Raw genomic sequence first — 24,185 nt, forward strand, 5'->3', positions numbered from 1 at the left:
GAGCCTCCTGCTCTCCCCATGCACTCTCGTCTGGCACCTGGAAGTCAGACCCCTGTGCAGAAAGCAGGCAGGGGCCTTTGGTGGGGCAACGGCTGCCCTCCACTGGGATGCTGCCTGCCCAGGCCTGTATGTGGCATCCTTCACTGAGTGGCTTGGAGATGGCTGGCCCTGGTGTCAGGATGTGGCCTGGTGCCACCCATGGTTTCCAGCACATCCCAGTCAACGTCCCACTTCCCAAATCTCACTGTCCTGCTGTCTGGGAACCTGCTCACACCTCGGAGGCAGAGCCAGAAGTCAAATGCTTAGCTATCAGGGGTACTGAGGTGATCATAAGCTGTCATCAGACCAACAGCAGCAGGGACAAGCAGGCACCATGTAGACATCCACCGTAATGAATATCCACCCTGGACACCCACGGCAGCCTGGAGTCAGAACTCTCTCAGTGGGATAGGAAGTGCATCTTTATTCCTGTAAGGGCATGAAGAATGCTTGCAGACACCATGAATTCACCAGCGCAGGACACACTAACCGAAGGCTCGTTACCAGGCAGGAACGGAAGGGCACAGTCTTGCCGGGACACCTCCAGGAAGGACACATCTTTCATGAGCCTCAAAAGAACTACCTCCAATTTACAGTTACCTAATTCCATTTAGGTTCTGATCCTTAAAAAAAAAAAAAAAAACTAAAACAAATAAACAAAAACAAACAAGGCCTGTGCATTCTCCACATCTCATGAGAATGAAAGAAGGGCAGAACGCAGCTCTGCCTCTTGATGGAGAGGAACAGAGCTCACCCACGCAAGGCCCAGTCCCTCAGGCCAGGCTCTGGGTTCTGTGATGAGGGTGGGTAAGCACTGTGTACATGGAGGGCTGGTGGCAGCGCTGTTGGCTAAGCAGTGAGCAGCTGGCCCTCTGATGATGGACAGGGACAGCAAGGACACGAGGCTTGCCATCCCTTCAGGCCACATTGCAAAGGCTGCTGCCCTTGGAGGTGAGTTGTGGAGAGTCAGCCGAGCAGGGAAAAGAACTTCAGGGGCTTTGCACCAAGAATACATGAGACTCACGGATCTAGAAACGCACTCCAGACACTGAAGTTTACACATGTCTTTATCGAAACCAGCACTCAGGACCCGCTCATCAGGTATGACTGGCACACCCACCCTGGTGGCACGCCTGTGCAGACTCTGACCACTGGATGGACTACTGAGACCAGCAGCCGATTTCTCCCATTCAGAGCGCTGAGGAACCAGTCCAGAGATGCTCAGAAAGGCCAGGGTCAAACCATTCCCCTTGGGGACAATGAAGGACGCCCACCCCACCTTCCCATGCCTGGGAGACCAGAGCCAGGGAGAACAAGGGACGCCCACAAGTCACAGAGGTGGTCTATGGCAGAAGAGTTCTCACAGAGCACGTTCCTGGGGTAGAATACTCACATCAAAATCGTGATCACATGCATCTGGGTATCAGAGCAGGCAGGCACATAACACCTCAAACACCAAATCTGACCTGGAGTGGCTTTTGTTTTAATGTGCTTGAGCATAGGGAAGCAAAGTCACAGTGAGGTGCACAGACCAGGACAACGCAGCTACTTAAGGAGCTTGGCCACGTTCAGACTGGGCACGGTGATCTCCCTGAAGATGGGCACGTAGCTGGGGTTTGCCTGCGCAGGACCCTGCTCCAGGGTTTCAATTATGGTCTGCTTCATGTCCCGGCTGGCGTCTCCTCGCACGGCCAGCAGCGCACCAATGTGGTCATCTCTGTGGGGTGGGACAGTTCAGCCTGTGCCCATACGACCCTTCCTTGTCCCCCACGTGGTCATCTCTGGGGATCAGCCTATGCCTCCTCCACCCTCTCTCGCCCCTACAGGGCAGGTGTTCAGGCCCTGAAGGGCAGCATTTCCTTCTCAGAGAAACCAAGGCTCATCTTGTGGTGGCCTCTTCTCCAGCCACAGGTGCCACAGGCTTTGTTGTGCTGCATTTGTAACTTGTGGCTTAAGAACTGCTAACTAGAGGGAGGACCCCGGAGAGCTTTTGCTGCAACAGAGCTGCAGCAGTAGAGGAGGGACCTCAACTGAGTCAGTGGTTCCTGGCCTTCAAGGTGGCAGGTCCCCCCTCCCTTTGCCTGAGGCTGGGGACTGCCAAGATCACACGTGCAGCTTAGTGTCTAGGCCATGTGTGGCATGTGGGCTCCCTTCCTTAGGTCCCCACAGCACCAGAGTACAGAGGTGACCTAGTCCTTTTGGGCTACTCGCACGACCCCAAGCTTCCCTACCCCACCACCCTCTGAACCTTCCAGCTGGAATGCTCTCCATGGCCTCTGCCACAGAGCACCATGGTTGGGCCACATAGGAACGTGTGGGCCTCAGCTTGGTAACGGGCATTAGGCAGACACCACACTGGTGCCCGGGCTGCCCTCCTCAGGCACCCAGCTGGACAGGTGTGTACCCTGATGCCTGTGTACTGGGAATGGCAGCTGCTCCTCAGTTCTAAGAGGAAGATGCACAGCCATTACCTGATGTCTGGATACTTGCTGACCAGCGTTGAGACTTCCAGGTAGAGCAGAGAAGGGTCTGTTAGCTTAATAACCTCAGCCACAGCAATGATGGTGTCACAGTGACCATCCACATCTTCACCAAATCCCTGGAAACAGCAGCAGGGTGTTGGAGGGTGCAACCCTCCTTGGCTGCAGGAGGGTGGCTCAATTCTGGACGCCTCTCAGACCCCCGCATGGCCAGTGTCTTGCTCTTCCTTTAAACACCCCAAAGTGCACTCCAAAGGGGAGCGGAGCTTGTGTGATGACTTGGCCTGCCTGTGGGCTGGGGAGCCTGAGCGAGGAGTGCCTGGTCATATCCTGGGATGCAGAGTCAGGTGACTAGGTGGCAACCACCAGCATCTTAGAGAACAGGTCACAGGCAAGGGCAGAGGACTGGAAGGGCACACTGCTCCACAGAGCCATGGGTGCTAGGAAGCTGAGAGTGGCCTCTGTGCTACAGGGTCTCCCAACCACAAAGCCATGGGGGGCTATGGACCCCAACCCCAGGGAGCAACAACTGACTCCCTGCTGGTCCTAATATGACTGGTTCCTCTCCACTGACCTAATGTGGTTTGGGGCTGGAAACTGAAGGCCAGACACAGCAGGACCTGACCCTGTGCCGGGCACCTGCTGTGCAATGTGAGACACTCACTGAAGCCAGTTTCCGGAAGAGGAAGTGGAGTTGCTCGGCCTCCCTGACCATCTTCTCAGCGCCCTCCTTGCGCTCCTCGGCGCTCCGGAACGAGATGCGCTTCTGCATGACAGCCCGCAGGTACTCCACCACCACTCGCCGATGTGCCTCGGCTGTCATCCTCTGAGGGGAAAATGGTCAGCTGCAGGCTGCCGCTCTGGCAGACAAGGCATGCTCCTTATACCTGGGTGCCACGGGACCAGGCTGCAGCCCCTTCTTCCTACTGCCACTGTGACAGCTGGCTAACTCAGCCCGTTTAGATCCGTGATGCCCCGAGGCTCCTAACAGCATGTGGCGAGCAGTGGACAGCACAGACTGGCTGTAGCAGCAGCATACATGGGCAGGGAGGGTGCCCGCCATGCAGGCTCCATCCTAGAAAGCAGACAGAAGCCTGTGCCTGGGCAGGAACTCACTTCCCGCACCATCTGACTCATTCCTGAGACAGACAGTCTCTGTGGGAATAGGTTCAGCAGGCTCAAGAGGCCAGGCCAGCTCAGCACTGCTGACCTGAGTCCTCACAGGACTCCCAGGACATGACCCCTCCTTGCCCACAAGACTCTTGGGGGTCCCAGGACATGAGCACTCCCTGGAGCTGACGGTGGGCTGGGGGCTTCCAGGATGTGAGCCCTCCTGGGGCCTATCAGGCTCTCTGTCTCCAAGCATCTCGCCCCACAACCGACTGTGGGCTTAGCAGGGGCAAGGCCTGGGCACAGGCAGGATCGGCAGGACCTGTGTGGACCACACACAGCACCTGGCCCCAGGCCTGGGCACAGGCAGGATCGGCAGGACCTGTGTGGACCACGCACAGCACCTGGCCCACGGTCTCGGTCAGTGCTGGCCCCAGCAGTGCTGCATCTGAACAGCGACAGGGCTTCCCAGAAGAGAAGAGCCCTGGACCACGTAGCTCAGATACCTGGGGGTCTTGGGATGCAAAGGGGTAAAGAAAAACCCTCGGGCATCACAGGGAGGAAGAGAGGCCTGGAAGCCCAACACAGGTAGACAGGCTTTTCAGAGGGACAGTCCTGCCACAGGTGACAAGGCCTGGAGGGAAAGGCATCAGTGGCTGCCCTCGGCTGTATGACCACCATGCGATGATGTCAGCCAGGCAGGGGCTGCAGCAAGGCTGTGGTGTGCCCAGAGGAGCACCATCTTCCCTGGAGGACTGCTCCTTCCTGAGGCCCCAGGGAAGACCCATGTGCCACTGGACGAGGACATCCGAGGGGGTGCCAGACACCCACTGACAGGCCACCTACAAATGTTGAAAAAATAGGAGCAAATGCATGTGGGCCAAAAGATTCAAAACCAACCAGATCAGCCTGAAATTACTGAACCTGAGCTCGACAGTCAGGGAACTCTGCTGAAGGTCAGGTTTGTGGCCAGCTCTCAGTATTTCATGACCCTGGGCTAAGGACCTGTTTCTTAAGACACAACAAAACACTAACCATAAAAAAGGATAAACTTGTCTAGGTTAAAATTAAAGGCATCATTCCTCAACCAGGAAGCAACCAGGAAGAGCATCAGAAACTGACAGTCTGCTCAGGCTGCTTCAACCGAGTGCCACAGCCAGAGGGCAACCAGACACTGGCCTTCATGTTCTGGGGCCGGAGGTCCAAGATGCTCAGAGGCTTCTCCTCAGTATGAGACACGTCTCCTGTGTCCACGGCTGTGTCCCAACTCCTCTCAGAAGGACACACGCCGAGACTCGTGGCCACATTTTCCCTCGGTCCTCCTTCAGAGTGCAGTCTTCCAGCAAGCCTGGCCACCCCAGAGGCAGGCAGAGAGAACACGACACCAAGGCAGCTAGGAACTCACTCCCAGGACACACACACAACCCTCAGCAACAGCAGCACAGTGCAGAAGCCACAGAGCACTCTGATGGCGCCTCAGACGAGAGGACTTCCAAAGGGCCTATCAAATGAAGATGCTGGACCCCGTGAACAAGGAGGAAATGCCAGTTAAAGCCACAGCATAGGCCTCTGGCCATCCCAGCAGTCCGTGAACAGAGTGCTGCCAAGAATGGACACTCCCCAACCACTGCAGAGCATGCCGTGGCACACTCCTCTGGGGCAGGGTGGCCTCTGCCAGGAAGGCCCACTGGCCACGCTGACAGTCTGGCCATGTCCGGCACCAGAGTGACGGGGGGATGCCACATGGTAATGAAGGGCCTGCAGCTTCCTTACTCGTGTGCGCAGGAGACCCTGTTTACATAGACTCTGAAAACACGCAAAGCCACGTTGTGTGTTCTTAAGGGTGCACACACAGGTAGGCAACTGCAGCGAGCGGCTAGGACCTGGCTGCCCACCTGTATGCTGAGTGCACTGCCAATTCACTGACTGAGGGGCACAGCACACAAGGCAACCCCACAGAAACCAGCTGACCAAGAGACTCAAGGAGGAGAAAGGCGGCAGCGATGCAGGACACGGGAGAGACTGGATCCATTCCACACACTCCCCAGAAAACACCGTCCAGGTACAGGACACCTCCTGGTCACAGCTGAGGACAGCCCCGTGTGGCCAGCCCTCTAGCCACCCAACCCAGATCTCGTCAGTGGAAGAGTGATGAGGAAAATCGCAGGCCCCTTGTCCTCGTGCGCATGCATGGAGAAACCCTTGACAAAATTCTCCAGAACAGAACCCTGGGACACACATGTAGTTAGACATCACGAGGGCACGGGGTCTCACAGGGGCAAAGGTGGGATGGCAACTGCCAAGTATCTACCTCACCACCTTGGCCATTACAGAGGACACTTAGCAAACTTCAATACCAAATCTCAGTGATAAACAAGCCAAAGTCACACACACAATTCTGACCTGGAAAATGAGGAACAGAAAGGTCCTTCTTTCATTGGAGGCAGCACAGTGTGTTTACCAAAACCTGAGGCAAGCACCATTTCTTTAAATAGAGCCCTCTGCTTCACAGTGGATCCATGTGGGAAGGAAGTGTGTGCTGGCATGGGTGGGGGTGGGGGTGGGGGTGGGGGATGCAGGGGGATCTTTGTTTTGCCTGCTGTGAAGGTTTGCATTTGCAAATGCTCCCCATTATCTTCTGCCAACAGAGGGAAACAAAGCACACACTCCACAAAGTGAGGAAGGGAGACACCTCACCAACACCCAAGCTAAGTCCTGTGCAGGTGCACTTGCTCCACCTGTAAGCTCTTGGTGTGGCACTTGAGACCTGGTGTCCCTGCTACTGCTGAGGACTGGCCTTATCACAACAGAACAAAACCGCCTGCTGTACAAGCCTAGAACCAGGGCAGGTGCCCTGCAGCTGTCCCCAGTGTGTGGGGAACATGTCCCCAGAGAGTGGGGAGCTCTGGAGCAACCAAACCAGAATCCAGCGTGTACAAACAAACATGTACATAAGATCCACAGCATGTTTACAAACACAGGGCAATAACACGTACAATACATGCACACATACGCACACAGCACACACAATATACATATACTCAATTAACATATAAAACCACACACATGCATGCACTCAATATAACAAGCACAACATGCAAATGTGCAGTACACACACAATATACACCATATACAAGGTACAAGATACATGTGCAATGTAGACACAACACACATGCATGCACACATGTATTGCCTGTTATGTGTGCATGTAATAAAACACTTGTGCAAACACCAAACATATGCCTGCATATGTGCAACACACAGCACACGTGCACTGCACATGCACAAATATACACAGGTATGCACTTATACACACGATATTCACACTACATACAGTCATGACAAACATGCACATGCACATATAATTAGCATATGCACAAACCACCCACATGCAGCCTCTCTCAACTCCTGGAGGGCCCCCTGGTGGCCAGGAAACTGCAGCCCTGTCTCTTTCCTCCTGGGCTGGGTCTCTTGAGAGCGCGCCCCTGCGTGTGGTGTGGCCCCTGGTGTTCAGGTGACTCATCCATGGCAGGGCACCGAGCACAGGGCCCTAATCTGGAGGGTCCCACTGTCATCCTGATGCTCACTGTGGGTCTCAGAGGCCTGGGGTTGGAGACAGTGACTTGGGAGGGTGTGTGGTCTCCACCTGTAAGCTCTTGGTGTGGCACTTGAGACCTGGTGTCCCTGCTACTGCTGAGGACTGGCCTTATCAGAACCATCTCCAGCCCGCTCTGGTTGAGACAAGAGCTATGGGAGCCTGGGGCTGTCCCTGTGCCTCTGCACACACACGTTGGCTGCTCCTGAAGGCTTTAGACGCATCTAACAAGGGGCACAGAGGTGGGGTGTGGACACAAGGGCCTCACCAACCTCTCACAGACCTCTCGACAGCCAACGGCAGCCCAGTTAGCTTGGCCAGTTCAAAGCACATGGTCTCCCTGTCAGGATCACTTCCAGTCTTTTTTTTTTTTTTTTTTGGTACTAGGGATTGAATCTGGGGCACTGTACCCCTGGGCTGCATCCCCAGTCCTTTCTTACTTGTTTTGAGATACAGCCTTCCTAAGTTGCTGAGGCTGGAACTTGCCATCCTCTTGCCTCAGGCTCTGAGTCCTTGGGATATAGGCGTGGCCACTGCACCTGGCTGTAAGGACCACTTTCAATGACAAAGAGCTAGAAGATTTTCCTTTAAAATCAGTAACTGAACAAGGAAAAGGCATAAAAGATGCAAAGACCAAAAATGAAGACAGCACACACCACCATTTGGAGGCATGACAGCTGTCTACAAAGTTCCAGAGGACCTGGGACAGGTGGTGGGTACAACTGGAACTGCACCGAGAGCTGACGTAAGATCAGTGTACCAAACCGCCTGCACAACCACTTCAATAACAGCAATAACCAAGGGGCCTGAGACCTGCACAAGGAACTGGCACAGCAGTCTGGAATCTGGATTCCAGAACCCTGGCAGAAGACCAGACACAGTCCTCTCTTTTGTCTGCAGTGGGCTCTGGGTTCTGGCAGGCCTGCAGTATGTACTAGGCCAGGGATGGACTTTTGCATCCCATGACCCTCATGGCCCCCATGCCCCTCCAGGGCTCCCTGGTGCTGAGAGTCTGGTGGGATGGTGGGTTGAAAAGTCTCCCCTGCAGGAATCCAAACACTCCAGCTGGGCTTAAGCCAGCTGCACTCTAGACCCTGGAGGCACTCTGCTGCCTGCCTCCCCAGATGAGCCAGACTCGAGGTGGGCCCGCTGTGAGCTCCCACCCACACACCTACCTTTTTATAGGGTTTTTTGATTTTGGCAAAATCGTTGAAATAGTCTTCCACGGTGACACAGATGATGTCCACAGCATTTGACCCCGACAGCCACTTCTTCGTCATCAGTTCATTCAGATGTTGCTGAAAAGCAGAGAGAGGTCACCAAAATCTTGGCCCACACAATGCCTGGGGTCATGTGATCTGGGAGGGCTTGTTGTTGATAACAACAGCAACACAAGCTCAGGTAAAAATCTACTTCTGCATCATCTGCACACCTCTGTGGTATCACAAGTCCACAGATGAGACTGTAAGCACCTGCACACACACCACCTTTCACAGTGCACACACTTGTCCTGTGGACACACACTCATCATGGGCCCACCCACGTCTATGCTGATGAACATTCTGCAGTCACAAACGATGCTACAGTGGAGGCATGTTTTACAGGTCCAAATCCTTAAGTAGAATTCCTCAGCCAAATGCATGCAAATCACACAGCCCCCCAAGGACTTCCAATTCAGCTCTACCCAGACACAAGAAGGCCCTCAGCAGCGACTGGCATCTCTTCTCAGAATGCCACCCTGCAGAGTACCAAATGACAAGGCCCACAGCTGCACCTCCCTAGTGGTCAGGCCTGGGCACTGCTTCACATTGAGGACCCTCATGTTTCTCTGTGTTATCTGTGTCCTTTGTCTATTTTTATGTCTCTCTTTGACATTTTAAAATGATCTCAAAGGCAAATACCTCCTCCTTTTAAGACCATGGCCCAGGGCTGCACTTTAACATGCACAGGGGCTTCTGCCAGGGCCTCTCAGGAACACTCGGCCACACCTGCACTCGGTAGTGGACCCTGCTTGTTCATGGCACGGCACGCCTACCACAAGCAGAATTCACACTCTCAGCTCTGCTGGTGGGCGTGCCACTCTCCACCCTAGAGCCAGGCTGTGCGTGTGCTCTCACTGTGCTCTGGACTGTCTCTTCACATCTTGTAGCTTGCAGCTTGATGCCTCATTTTTAGTGGGAATCTCTACAGATGTGCCGAGGAAGGGCCCGGTGTCATCCAAAGCAAGTGGAAGACCCTCACTCTGCTTTAATGCAGACACGAGGGGATAACTCAGGTTCTGCACAACATCCACACTTGGCAGGAGGCAGTGTGTCCCCACAGGGTAGCGTGGAGACCCTTGTGCCCAGTCCAGGAAGGAAGGGAGGAGCTAGCTCCCCCACCCTCTGGGGCAGCATGGAGGCCCTCTATCCAGCCCAGGAAGCGGGAGCCAGGCCCACCTCCAGGTCCAGGAAGACCTCTTCCAGCAGGCTGCCACAGCTTTCCTTGGCAATGGTGTCGAGAGTCCCATCCATGCTTGGCTGGCTCAGACACACACCCTCCTCCGCTTCGCTCTTTGAATACTTCCTTTTCAGGCTGACGATGGACTCTCTGCAAGGCAGAGGCTCGGGTTCAGGGAGGCAGCTCTGCGTGCTCACTCTCCTCCCTGCTCCACACGCCACTTACTTGAAGGTTTGGCAGTTGTTGATGATGGCAATCATGTACTGGACGTAGCAATGCGGGTGCTGCCGGTTCTTCAGGTGCTCCTCCTTGTACAGCTGGGCTTCCTCCTTGTATCTGGGAACCAGGTGACAGTGTTAGTAAAGGTGCCCCGCAGCTGCCTCCAGGACCACACCAACCTCACGACCGACAGTACCAAGAAGGGTCTTTACACAAAGCATATTTTGGGTGGTCACACGATTGGGGAAAGTCGGTGGCTTTAAGTGGATATTAAAAAACAATTTTATGTCAGGTTCTGCAGTATCGTTCAAGGTCCTGATCATGAAGATGTGAAATGCATGATCATGAGTGGTCAAGAAAACATCAAACGCTCCCTTAATCAAGAAATCAAATTAAAAATGACTGAGAGCTGGGCAAGGTGGCACAGGCCTGTGATCCCCATGACTCAGGAAGCTGAAGCAGAAGGATCCCGAGTTCCAAGCCAGCCTGGGCAGCTGTGTCTCATATGAAAAAGAAGGACTAGGTGTGGCTCAGTGGTTGAGCACCTGGGTTCAATTCTGAGCACCACATACAACAAAAATCAACCTAGATTTTCATAATGTCAAGGAAACAACCGAGACACCACAAGCTTCATTTCTGAACTTACGGAGACGTGTCAAAGGGCAGCATGAGGCCTGCTCTGCATGTATTTTTATAAGAAAGGCACAAACTCAAAGTGGAGTAAGCATCTGCTCTGCCTTTCTGTCCACGTGTGGCTCTAGTACCAGTCAGATGAAGCTGGTCAGAGGAAATTCCTCTTCAAAGAAGACCTCCACAAATGAACTGATGCCTCAGCCACGGCCCCATGGTGCAAGAGGGTGAACTGGGCTGTAGCCCTGTGGGTACACGGTGGGGAAGCTGGGTCATGGCCCCCGTGGGGGCATAGGGTGGGGAGCTGGGTTGTAGCCCTGAGGGTACATGGTAGGAGCTAAGTTGGGGCCCCATGGGTGCACAGGGCAGGACTGGGCTATGGTCTTGTGGGTTGATGCAGACAGGATTCACCCAAGTCACCAGAGCAGGACAGCTGTGAGTTCACTAAGCTGCAACGTGGGGTTCACACGAAAATCATGAAGAGGGATCCACATCAGTCTCTGGAGCTGACTCCTGGTCCAAGTGCAAACAGCAGTGTGGGAACCAAGCGGAGGACACCACAGGATCTGGACACGATGGGATGGTGATCTGCCTGCCTCTTCCACTGGCCAGTGCCTAAAGGGGAGGGCAGTCCTAGTGTCCCAGAGACGTAAAAATCCCAAAGACGACAAGCCATGCAGACTGTTAGCTGCGCCACTAAGACAACGGGAAGCCCTACACTGTCAGCTGAGCCCTTCCGTGTGTGAGCTGATGACAATATGGTTACAGCCGAGGATACAGGACATGGCTAGCTGCAATGTCTGGGCAACAGAGAGAGATGAAGGAAAAGAGGGAGAGGAACAGGCAAGAAGGAAAACGGATCGGGGGAGTGGTCTGGAAGGAACGGCTTCCAAGCCAGGATGATGGTGCACACACAGATTTAATGTGAGTTGTTCTTTTGTCCAGGCTGAAAGATCTTCATCCTGAGCAATTCCGAGGGAAAGGCACACTGAGACCACTGGAAGTCCCATCTGCTGAGGGCTGCCGACACCACTGTCTGGGGAGCTGCCCACCCTCACTCTGCTAGCACTACTGGCTACAGCTCACGACAGTTCTGGGATCCCAAGGGAACAGTGTGGTCCATTCAGAGGAAGGGTAAGAGAAACTTGCTTCGGTTGTTTGCATTTCTTCTTTTTATAATTTTAACAATTAAAAAAATTCTTTTTTAGTTGTCGATGGATCTTTATTTTATTTATTTATTTATTTATTTATTTATTTATTTATTTATTTATTTATTTATTTATTTATTTATATGTGGTGCTGAGATTGGAATCCAGTGCCTCACACATGCCAGGCAAGGGCTCTACCACTGAGCAAGAACCCAGACACTTTTTGCATTTCTAAGTACAATAAAAGGTGGCTTACAAGAACCTCCAGGCTTAAATTAATTTTAACAGCAGCATACTACGATCAATGCACTTTAACTTCTAACTTTTCAAAACAGTTTATAAAAATTAGCACACTGGCAAAAATACATACCTACTCAGGAAAGAATTCATTTGCTGAAGACACAAAACTAGTACCTTTGTTTTCAAATCTTCACTTATCTGAGCAGCAACTTGAAGATTCTGTTCAAACATCTAAAAATTGGAGAACTTGTGAATTCTGGTAACACTCCCACAAGAGTATGAAGTACACATTCCCCATTTATAAAACCCATCTGCTAATTGGCAGTTAAGATGGTCCAAATTCAAGAAAAGGAGAAACTGCTTGGAGAATAAAGTTAGTTAAACAAACAACTAACTTTCTTAGGGGGCAACAAGCCAAGCTGGTGACCTGCAGCCTGGTTCCTATGGAGGAAATGCAAGTTCTCTCACTGCATCTCTGAAGAACCAGGATGTGAAGAGGGCTGACAGGGAGGGGGCCAGGAGGTCAGGGACGCTGGGCCATGTGGGTGCCAAGTGCTGGGCTGGATATCAGTGTCCTAAGCTCCTACACTGCAGCTCAAAGTGATTCATGCTCACCCACTTTTAAGGGAATGTGAATTTCTTAAGAATCAGGAGGCAGACATTCTGGAGCTAGGGGAGCTGATTTCTGAGAGATGGAGGACTGCAAGGTGCCCAGAGTGTGTACCAGGCTCTGGTCAACACCCATGTGACAGGATGTCAGTTACCAAAAGAAAGGAGAGGTAGGACCCCCCCCCCCCCCCCCCCCGCAGCCCGTCACCTGGCAACACCATCCTCCAGCCTACTCCTGCCTTGAAAGGAGGAGTGGATAGAGGGCACAGCAGGGGGGAGAGCAACAGATAGTGTGGGTCTAACACAAAGCACTGTGACCAGTGACCAGGAAAACATCTTCCATGCTGTTAGGACTCCTCCAAACTCTGCAGATTAAACTCACTCATGTGGCACTTGTAGACAAATCCTGCCTATTTAAACAAACTCAGAAGGAGAGCCACATAAAACTAATTCATAATTAGGTCCAGTTTAAACCCAAAAAGGCTTCCCAGGAAAACCTAGGTACCATGGGCAAGACTACTAGGCAGGCCAGATCCTCGACCCTTGATGTCTAACTCCAGAGACAGACAGTGAGGGTTCACAACATCCTTACTATGCTCTTTAAAAAAAGGTCAAGGTCCTCTGTGCCCACTGGTGAGACACACAACCCTATTAGCCACCCAAGAAATAGGCCGTGGAGCCCGTGGCTTGTACCTGGAAGACAATGGCAGGGAGCGTTGTCTGGTAATACCCATCTTGGTCAGCCTCAGGCTCTGTCTCTTTGCTCCAGTCTTTCCTGTCTGTTTCTAGTGCTTTCCGCAGCCAGGCAATGATGTTGGACTGGAGGTTCGGTGTCAAAGAGAGAAGGTAAAGAGAGAGTGGGTAGTTACGTCCAAGGCTCCCCTGCAGCCATGTGCCACTGCACAGGCCATATGCAGTACATCAGGCAAGCAGAGGCTGCCAGAGAAGACCCCTCTTCAGTGGCCCTGGTGGCAGGGCTTGCAGAAGCCACACCAGTCTCTGTGGGTAAAGCAAAACCCTCACCACAGGTACAGAGGGAGAATGGACCAGGGACCTCATGGACAAACACTGTGCTGGAAGACAAGGCCAGACTTGTCAGAAGGCCAGAGATGAGGCAGACGGGCACCTGGTCAGGCTCCAGCAGAAGACTCTCTGCCCCAGGGAACCTCCACACAGACTCAGCACACCTTGTGCTGCATAGGCACACCCTGGCATCCCATCCTACCGAAACTGGCTGGTAGTCATGAAGCTGCAGTCAGACCAGTTCCTCAGTCCCCAAACTGCCACCCCCACCAGGACTCAGCATTGAGCCCAACAGCACACCACACCCATGGGGACCTCACCAGCCTGTCTGGGATGGCTCCCACAGAAGATGAGGCTCCTGTGTCCACAGGATGGGCACCCTAAACAGGCCCAGTCACAGGCCAGGAACAGCTACCCTTCTCTGCCCGAGTTCACAGGTGGCCACCAAGACCATTTCTGGGACAGCAGGCCTAACTGTACTCACAGTGAGCGTTGACATGTACGTGTCGAGCAGCTCAGAGACCACATTCGGAGACAGTAACGGCTCCAGGGAGTGCACGTCCACTTCTGGGGCCAGCTCCACGTTCCCCATCATTTCCACACTACAGTAGGAACCCAGAGCGAGAAACGAACCACAGGGACACAGAAAGAACATTCTCAAGTGAGTGTGTATCTAATTCACATGCACATACTCATGTGCCCCAGAGACCTCCATGTGGCCGCAGCCTGCGACTGGGGTGGGGGTAGGCAGAGGGCCTTGTGGAGACTGCAGGCAACCCCCCGTGATGTCACTCACTGGCTATGTGGTCATGTGATCACCTAACCTACAGTGCCAGCTGCACAGTGTGAGGGCTCAGTGCAGGAAAGAGCCCAGGGAGGTGAGATCCTCTGCTCCACTCGCTGTGTCTCAAGAGCTGACAGCAGGCCTGGCACGTGGGCTGCTGACAGTCACGCTTCTTTCCATAAGAAGACAATGAGCAAGAAATACGACTTGGGAGCATGAGCCATGGAAGCCCCAAAGCTAACGTCACTGAGTCTGCAGGACGGCACAGTCCAGCGTGTGGGACACCTGGTGCTTCTGAAAACAAACCACAAGAGAACAAGCTACAACTGGCCATGCAGGTATGTGGAGACGCACCAAATCCCAAGGGAGGCTTTCCAGGGGGACACTTACTACTTGTGCATGTGCAGGGGTCTTCCAAGTCAAGGTCTGAGCACTCAGAATACTCACAGGCCCTGGTGCCATGTTCTCCAAGCAGTCAGAACAGTGCTGGGCAGTGTTACTAACACCAATCCACTTCCTAAACAAGTTCAGGACCTCCCAGGTCAGAGCATACTTTGTGAGGTTCTGTAAGTACTGACTCTTTTTCAGCCTGGGGGTTTCTGCACCAAGACCCCTGCTGCAGTGTGTTAGCCACAGTGAGGGTGCTGACCTCTCCAGTCTGGTCTGGTGGAACACACATGGCCAAGATGAAGAGCACTCCCAAGGACAGGAGATGCTATAGTGTGTCAGGGAGAAACCAAGTCAAGACACAAAACTGAGTAAGCCCCCTAAGTACACCCTCCAGCGGCCAGAGGCAGGGTGAGGACCTGACCCCAACTGTGACACCCACTTCACACTTGCTAACCATGCAAACGGGCACATTCCTCTCTCTGTGCCTCAGTTTCCACATCTTCCACAGGAGGGAATCACAACTCCCATGCCTGTGGGCTGCTGGCGCTGTGCTGGATAAAGGACATAGCACTGTGGGGACCTGAGCGGGCAGTAGGTCCAGGCCCATTCAGTGAAGTTGAGAGACACTGAATCCCGTGGGTAGCTGGTATCTTTCTCACACCTCTGTGCTGAAGGGCACAGACTACCACAAGCAGTTACCCATGAACCATGGCATACATGAGAATAAAACTCTGTGCTAAACACACATCTCCTCAATTCTTCCCCAGCTGTGCCCAAAGGGGCAAAACCAAACCACACATCCCAGCACATTACTAAACGCTCCTTCTGTCCACGAAGCCAGGCAAAGCCACAGAGCATTACCATCTCAGCTGCCCAGTCCCAGAGAACGCAGGCCTCTGCCACTACTGCTGCTTTGAGAGGCCACCTCATGCCATTCTGCGCACCATGTGGTCTGTGCTCCCTCATGTGCAGTGGCAAAGGCCCACGATGAAATGCAAAAGGAGTGCCCATTCTCCAAGAACTGTACAACCCCGCAGCCAGCTATTTGTTCACTTATTCAGAATCAGGATTTCCCTGTGTTGCCCAGGCTGGTCTTGAACCCCTGGGCTCAGGCAATCCTCCTGTGTTGGCACGACAGGCATGTACCACAGCACCACTATGGCTGGCTTCTGACTGTCTATTCTTAGAAGATGAACTGCTACACTGTACAGGTGAGAAGAAACAGAATCTGGTGGTTTCCTCACCTTCCCAGTGACCGCAGGTCATGGGGCCATATGATCCCACCTGAAAGGCTGGGCAGCAGCAACCTGCCAGAGGGTGCCAGTGAGGAAGCAGGTCTATACACAGCGGGCAGAGAAAATCCCAACACCCCGATGCACGCTGTGGCTCACGTGGAGCAGACACCCACAGACAGCAACATTCAGACCAGAGCCAGCGGCCTCAAGGACAAGCCCTCTGGGTAGGCCAGGGGACCCTTTACAAACCTGAAGACAGCCCGAGGGCACCAAGCGCCCCCCCAAAGAGAAACCACCCAGGAGACCTGCAGGAGTCTCTACACACCCTCACAGAGGTTTCTAGGCGAGAGAATGCATCAGGCTCTACCTGGTGTAGGTGTTCAAGACCCAAGTCAGAAGGCTCACAATCTCGCTGGCCTCGAGGTCCTCTGACGCCAGCTCCTGCATCCTTGTGCTCAGGGCCTGGTGGTACATCCTCAGGAGATTTCTAAAGATCTCGTAGTGGGGAGGGAAGCACTGCACCATCAGGTTCTTGGCGACCAAAAGGTCATCTAGGACGTACTTCCTTATGATCTCCAGGTGTCGCACAAGCCACATCTTGTCCGACTCCCTGGTGTCTGCCTGTGTGCCCTCGATTCTTGTTGTTACAGTCCTGTCCAAGATGGCAAACATCTTCTCTTTCCAATTTTTGGGTCTCCCAGGAGGAACAAAGCCAGTTTGCTTTTTCCGGTCAAGTATACGCCTGTCAATTTTTTCCTCCCTTTCAATGATCCTGACCACGGAGACCAGCAAGGTGGGGTCCCGGCGGACAGTGACCAGCGACCTCTGCAGCACCATCCATAGCTGCTTGGCCAGCTCATCAGAGAGACCCTGTGTGCTGCTGAAGTAGCCATGGATAAGGGTCATGTCCCGCGTGTTCCCACTGTCCATGCGGTACTGTTCGCACATGAGCCCGTCCCGAGAGCACTCCAGGTCCATAAGCTTCCGGTGGGCCTGCAGAAGCGCCCCCTGCTCAATTAGGTCCTGGGTCTCCCTCACGATCTCAGGCACTAGAGAAAAGGTACAAGTTGGCTCCTTAAAAACACATACAAGGTTGAGTGCAGGATTCTGTGAGAGAGCAGGGCAGAAGGCCTGAGGCCTCTGTTGTCCACCTGAACATCAGCACTGATAGAATCTGACCTAACTGTTCTGAACACTGGAATCTGCTAAAGCCTGGTAACCCCCAGAGAAAGACTTGGATGGTAAATTGAGTTATTTTTGGCCGATTTCAGCTCTTGGCACAGCAGTCCTGCCCACACTGCCTACACTGCCTGGCAGGCAGCTGTTCATGTGCCTAGAAGCAGTTAGAGCTCCTCTCAAGAGCCAGGGTGGGCAAAGCACTGTCTTTCAAATATGGGGACTCTGCTCTAAGTGTTGATGGTGGCTCCTTATCACCAGGGAGTAGGAAAAAGGGTAGAGGGGCTGCAGAACACCTCCTGCCAAAGAGAGTTTGGGGTAGAAAGGGCAGAAACCCCCATCTTCCAACAGTTCCAGGGGTGGAAAGGGCTGGTACCATCCCTTCATCTGCCTTTCCTTCTTCCTCTTCTGGAAACCTGATATTCGAGAACACTAACATTTAAAATACTAACATTTAAAAGCGACTGCATCTGGGGGATGTCTGTCAGGCAAAGCCTCAGGAAAGACCTGAGAGGACTCCAGGTATATGCCTCACCAACCCCAGCAGAGAGAGCCTGCATCAAGCCAAACACAAAAACCAGCATAACTGGTTGAAGGGGGAGTTTAATTGCAGGGTTACCACATTCTCAGATTCAATAAAAACTCTGAAGACACAACAAAGAGTAAAATAACACCCATTCAAAAGAAAAAAAAAAAAAAAAAAAAAAAAACTCAATGGAAGCTGTCCCTGAAGACCCAATGGCCAGTCTACTAGACAAAAACAACTGGTTAAAATTCTCAAGAACTAAAAGGACCAAGGGGTGGGAGGGAGGAGGGAGGGGAAGAGCTGTGGAGAGCTGTATTGACCAATTACATTGTGTGCATGCACGAATACATAAAAAGAAATCCCACCATTATGCACACTACAATGCATCAATAAAAACTAAAGACTAAAGAAAATAAGTGATGGTTATTCATCTTTCTATCTCATTTCCATACACCTAGCATAATAAAGATCCATAGTAATTTGCTGAAAAAAAGACTCAAGAACTAAGTAAGAAGTGGAGAAAGTAAAAGTGAAGTATCAACATAGCTGGAATACCAAAAAAAGAGACAGAATACCTAAAAAGAAACCAAAAATAAGCCCTGGAACTATACAACATCTGAGTAGATGTGAGCAGGCAAGAGGAAGAACAGCAAGTATAAAGGGACATGACAGGGTCTCAGGTGTGAAGACAGAAAGGAAGACACCTACAGAGAAGTGCACAGAGCCCATGGAACTCCTGGCCCCTAGAGCAGAGCAGGCAAGCACTGAGGGACTCCAGAAGGAGAGGGGCAGGCAAGACCCCAAGAAATGACAGCTGACAACATCCCAAGTTTAATGAAAGGCAGGCAGCAAACATCCAGAAGCTCAGTGAACGTCAAGCAGGGTGAACAAAGAGACCCACACCAAGACAAAGACAAAGAGAAAGAGGAGGCCCATAAGCAGCAAGAGAGATCAACTCATCACATACAAGGGCTTCTAAATAATATTAGCAGCAGATTTCTCAAGAGAAACTTTGGAGGCCAAAAGAAAGTGGGCCAATGCTTTCAAAGTGCTAAAATACAAACACTGCAGCTAAATTTCACACCCAGCAAAGCTGGCAATTAAAAGCGAGGGAGGCAGGGCACAGTAGCACATGCCTGCAATCCCAGCAGCCTGGGAGGCGAAGCCCTAAGTGTCTTAGCGAGACCCTGTCTCAAAATAAAATACGGAAGAGGCTGGAGATATGGCTCAGTGGTTGAGCACCCCTGGGACCAATCCCTGGTGCCAAAAAAAAGTGAGGGAGAGCTGGGATGCAGCTGAGTGACAGGCACTTGTCCAGCATGTGCAAAGCCCTGGGTCTGATTCCAGCAAAACAATAAATTAAGAAATAAATTTAAAAAAAAAGTGAGGGAGAAATTAAGACATTCCCAGATGAATAAAAGCTGGGGGAGAGCCTTCAGGGATAATAAAAAGATGCCAAGAGTAACTTACAAAGAAAAAGATTGCAGGAAGGGCACTGATAAAATCTAGTATTACTGCTCCTTCAATTTTTAACTCGACTTTTGTTTTCTATGTGACTTAGGACACTAATCCATTTAAGAATTACTTATTTAAAAGCTAATAATACTATGATTTTAGATTATAACTCCATGATTTGTTTTCTATATAAGAAATTAATGCAGTAAAAAACAAACCAGCAATTACTGGTCTATGTTTTGGACAGACAAAGTATACGGAGAAATACTGTGATATCAACCATGAACGGATGAGGATGAAGCTGTACAGAAATAAGAACTTGGTATGTATTGAAGTTAAGCTGATAAATTCAAACTGCAGGGATATAATGTTAGACTGTTTAACATATCTCTGTGGCAATCACACAGAACCTACACAAAAGAAACAAGAGGCAAGTTAAAAAATGTTTCACCACAAAAAAATCAAAACCACAAAAGACTGTAATGCCGGAAATGAGATACAAAAAGTTACCTGGCATATGGAAACCAACAGCAAGCAACAAAAATCCCTCCAGGCTAGCACTTACTTCCTTTAGGGTAAACAGAACACACTCTGATCAAAAGAAAAAGATGGCAGCGCGGAGTTTTAAAAATACGGTTCAACTCTATGTGTCTACAAGAGACTCCCCTCAGAGCCAAAGTCCTGAACAGGCTGGCCATGAAAGGTGGAAGAAGAGTCCACGCCAGTGAGGACCAGAGAGCTGGGCCACACGACCATCAGAGAAGACAAGCCAACACTGACAAAAGGCAGGCCATCACTTACCCAAAGAAGGTTCCAGAGACGCACAAGCACATAACAATCATGCACTTATGCCATTTCTGCACTTACTAACAGACCAGTCAAAAACATGAGGTAAAGCCTGACGGAACTGAAGGGAGAAACGGGTCTTCTGTGGCCACACCTGGAGACTTCAATACCTCCTCTCAGTAGTGGACAGAAGGAGCAGACAGAAGCAGGAAACGGGAGCGAAGCGAGCACAACAGAGCACGTGCGCTCTCCTCCAGCGCACAAGGACGCTGCCCTGGACAGACCACGTTCGGGTCGTGGATCGACTCTCAGGCCGTGAAGTGGGCCGGGGAGGTGCAGTCATGATGCCTAGCAGTCCCCACCCTCCACCTCCACTCACCTGAGAAGATGTTCTTGAGATTCTCCACGGCTGCAGCCAGTTGGCTGTGCTGCGCCACGGCATCCTTCACGTCTTTGAGGCTCTCGACTGTGTTGATGCTCTGCCTCCAGTCCTTGCTGACATTGGCCAGCGACTGCTGAATGTCTCTGACATCAGTCAGCGCATTGTGCAGCTGGCTCAGGCCCGTGCGCACCCCGTCCAACTGTGACTGGATCGCAGCCTGCGGGGAGATACCACTGGGTGAGCAGAGACACGGACCGCCACAAGCTGCTTCCTGATGGAAAGACGTTCCCCAGGAGTGTCCAGTTCAGTCATTCGAGGACCAGAACAGCCACTGCCAGAGAAGGATTAAAACTGACAGGGACCTGACTGACTCACACAACCACTTCTTTCACTGCTCTCTGGGAACAGAGCACTTCACAGCTTGGACCAAAAAATCCACTGTGTGCCACTGGGGGCAGCCAGACCCATGGCTATCACAAATACATCATTAGAAGCACACAGTCCGTGTTCTCCCTGGGCATCTCGCTTTCCTAACAGGGCTTACCTAGGCAGAGAAAATTCTCAAGATCTCTTCTGTCAACTGGGGGAGGGGGCATTCAGCAGACTAGAGTTGGCTGGAGGACAGTGGCCCTGCTGCACTGACTGCATAGGTAAGACTCAGACCACACTGTGGAACAGTCCAAATGCCAGCCATAAGGGGAAGGGCAGGGAAACAGCAGCAGGTGGACGGGAGGCAAGGACAGGACTGGGCTGCACCAGCCATGCCAGGAGCAGCTATCATCCAGGAGTCTCAGCTGCATTTGGCCACAACCATCACTCGAGGCTGAAATCACTAGTTAATCCCACAAGTTTCTAGAACAGATAAAAATTCAGGCTAAAAATGCAGCAGGTCCAAACTATTTCTAAATTAATACAAAACTGCTGTCTCAATTAGTGAGCAGAGTCTGTGGGTGCTTTGCTGATACAATACCACATTGAGCCTGCTGTTGCCTAGGTAACTGCACAGTTCTCAAGGGGGAAAACTCAATGCCAGGTCAGTGTGAGAATGAACTTTCCTCAAAACTCCTAAGAACATTCTGATTCATGTCAACTATGGAAGAGCATGATCTTAACATTTTATAATCATACCAAATGTTCATTTTAATAAAATCTCACCTACGTAGAGCAACTCACTTGAAAGTCCATCCGAATCTGAAAACAGCTTGAAGGACTCCTTCCCTGTCTCACTCTCACTTTTTCTTTTCTGTGCTGCTAGGGACGGAACCCAGAGCCTCAGGCATGCCAGGTAAGTGCTATGTCACCGAGCTGCGTCCCCAGCATCCCTCCTGCTTTTCAGACGGGTCCTACCCAGGGTGGCCTCGGGCTCCTGGGTTCGAGTCATCCTCTGGCCTCAGTTTCCTGCATTCTGGGACCACAGGCACTGCCACCACACCCAGCTCATCCTCATTTACTCTTAGTAGACATGCCTGCCTATTCTCCACCAGAATGCCTGCTGGTCCAGCATTCCTAAGTGTTCAAATGATCTAAAAAGAACTCTTTGCTTATATGCAGGAGAGTTTTAAATAAACAAGCACTTGTCATTTTCCAGGTAATGCTTAAAAATCTAAATGGACTCTCTGAGGTAGGCACAAAGGTGTCTTGCGGTGCCAGCAACATTCCATAGTCCTCTTTTAGAATCTACTGCTTTGGTAATACGCTGTTGGAAGGAGCTGCTTAGTCCAGCTCTGCCTCCTCCCACATCAGAACCTAATTTGCAAAATCACCATGACATCAAGTAAGGACCAGAAACTCAAAACACATGGCCCAGTCCTGCCTGAGCGAAGTCTCCTACCTTCAATCTGGCCTCCACAGAGGCCTTCTTCCGAGCCTCCCTCCTGCGATACTGCTCCACTTTGTCCAGCTGGTCTGGGCGCTGGAGCATGCCAGCCACCCTCTGGACAGCTGTTGCTACAGCCTCCCGATCTGTCTCTTTCATGGTCAACGAGTAGGCATCCAGAGGAACCTGTGGGTATGGCGGGAGGATGTGTGAGGAGGAGGAAGTGCTGGCCCAGAGCCACCCACCAGCAATGATCACAATGGAACCACAAAAAGTGAGGAAATGTTCAACCCAGAAAACCTGAAATAAAGTCGAACTTGAATCACGAACTCCTTAACAAAAACACAAAGTGATGGAACTCAAGAGTGGGAAAGTTTCACCTTAATAGAGAAATGGGGCGTATGACAGCGAGAGACACGGACACGGAGGACGTCTGCACCGGGACCCCAGCCCACTCACCCTGCCAGCTGCCATCTCCCAGGCACCCTCTCCCCTGCACGGGGCCAACTTCTCATTTCTGGAGCCCTCGCCCCATCCGCTGTGCACGCAGCCGGCGGCTTGGCCAGCCCCTGGGCGAGGAAAGGGGCTCACGGCTCACACTCGCCTCCCCCAGCGGCAAGCACAAGTCTCGGGCGCAGCCGCCAGGCGGACCTGTCTCCAACCGCAGCCGGGTCAGGCGGCTGTGCGCGCCTGTGGCCGCCAGCCCGAGGCTCCCGCTGACCGGCACGCGGAGCCCGTCCCCTGCCCGGCGGGGCTGCGCCCGCGGAAGGCCGCCCACCTTCCCGCCCCGGCGGCCGCCGACGCCAGTAACCTGGGCTCGGGGCCCGCCTCACCTGAACTGCGCCGCCGCCGCCTCTGGGCGACCGGAAGTGGACGGCGAGCAGGAACTTCCGCTTCCGGCGACAGGCCGGGGGCGGGGCCTGGGCAGCCGGGAGGGCGGGGGAGTTGTGCCGCCGGGGAGCTCGGGGCGGGACCTGCGAGACCTGCGGGACCTCGGGGCGGGACCTGCGGGACCTGCGGGATCTCGGGGCGGGACCTGCGGGTCCTGTGGGGCCTTGGGGCGGGACCTGCGGGACCTCGGGGCGGGACCTGCGGGACCTCGGGGCGGGACCTGCGGGATCTCGGGGCGGGACCTGCGGGTCCTGTGGGGCCTTGGGGCGGGACCTGCGGGACCTCGGGGCGGGACCTGCGGGTCCTGTGGGGCCTTGGGGCGGGACCTGCGGGACCTCGGGGCGGGACCTGCGGGACCTTGGAGCGGGACCTGCGGGTCCTGTGGGGCCTTGGGGCGGGGTCTGCGGGACCTTGGGGCGGGACCTGCGGGTCCTGTGGGGCCTTGGGGCGGGACCTGCGGGACCTGCGGGACCTCGGAGCGGGACCTGCGGGACCTTGGGGCGGGACCTGCGGGACCTCGGGGCGGGACCTGCGGGACCTGCGGGACCTTGGGGCGGGACCTGCGGGACCTCGGGGCGGGGTCTGCGGGTCCTGTGGGGCCTTGGGGCGGGACCTGCGGGACCTCGGGGCGGGACCTGCGGGACCTCGGGGCCGGACCTGCGGGACTTCGGGGCGGGACCTGCGGGACCTGCGGGACCTCGGAGCGGGACCTGCGGGACCTGCGGGACCTTGGGGCGGGACCTCGGGGCGGGGTCTGCGGGACCTTGGAGCGGGACCTGCGGGTCCTGTGGGGCCTCGGGGCGGGACCTGCGGGTCCTGTGGGGCCTTGGGGCGGGACCTGCGGGACCTCGGGGCGGGGTCTGCGGGACCTTGGGGCGGGACCTGTGGGACTTGTGGGGTCTCGGGAAGAGGTCACAGCGGGTATGGGACGTGGGAACGGGACTCGGGGCGGGGACCTTGTGCCATATGGGACCTCGGGACAGGACCTCGCTGGGACCCTGCGTCGCGACCGGACCTCATGGCGGGGCCATGAGTCTAGGACCCCGAGAAGGGGACCCGAGCTGGGTGGGCCTGGGGGCGAGATACTGCATCCCAGTGCGGGCCCAACAAGGGACGAGGGCGGGACAGGACATCCCGGAGGGGTCGCTGCGCACAGCCCTGGTCTTTTCATGGTGGGAACCCTGAGCTCTGAGGAGGACTGTTCACCGCATG

At 53.4% G+C, this 24,185-nt stretch overlaps 1 protein-coding gene across 2 annotated transcripts; it reads right to left on the reverse strand.

Moving 5' to 3' along the window:
* Positions 1-1,079: 1,079 nt before the first annotated feature.
* EXOC3 (exocyst complex component 3) lies at positions 1,080-23,036 on the reverse strand. 2 transcript variants are annotated; one of them, XM_079145776.1, is made up of 13 exons: positions 22,916-23,036; positions 22,098-22,268; positions 20,264-20,483; positions 16,309-16,990; positions 14,017-14,134; positions 13,203-13,328; positions 12,031-12,131; positions 9,889-9,999; positions 9,663-9,813; positions 8,400-8,522; positions 3,184-3,345; positions 2,511-2,638; positions 1,080-1,756 (listed from the first exon to the last, which is right to left on the reverse strand). In XM_079145776.1, exons 2-13 carry the CDS (start codon positions 22,239-22,241, stop codon positions 1,585-1,587), a joined length of 2,238 nt encoding a protein of 745 aa, XP_079001902.1. In that variant the 5' UTR covers positions 22,242-22,268; positions 22,916-23,036; the 3' UTR covers positions 1,080-1,584. The 2 variants fall into 2 exon arrangements, with proteins under 2 accessions (XP_079001902.1, XP_079001901.1); XM_079145775.1 differs by lacking the exon at positions 22,916-23,036 and adding an exon at positions 22,542-22,762.
* Between the last annotated feature and the right edge of the window lie 1,149 nt (positions 23,037-24,185).

This window comes from Sciurus vulgaris (genome assembly GCF_902686455.1).
Source record: "Sciurus vulgaris genome assembly, chromosome: 6".
Taxonomy (NCBI): Eukaryota; Metazoa; Chordata; class Mammalia; order Rodentia; family Sciuridae; genus Sciurus; species Sciurus vulgaris.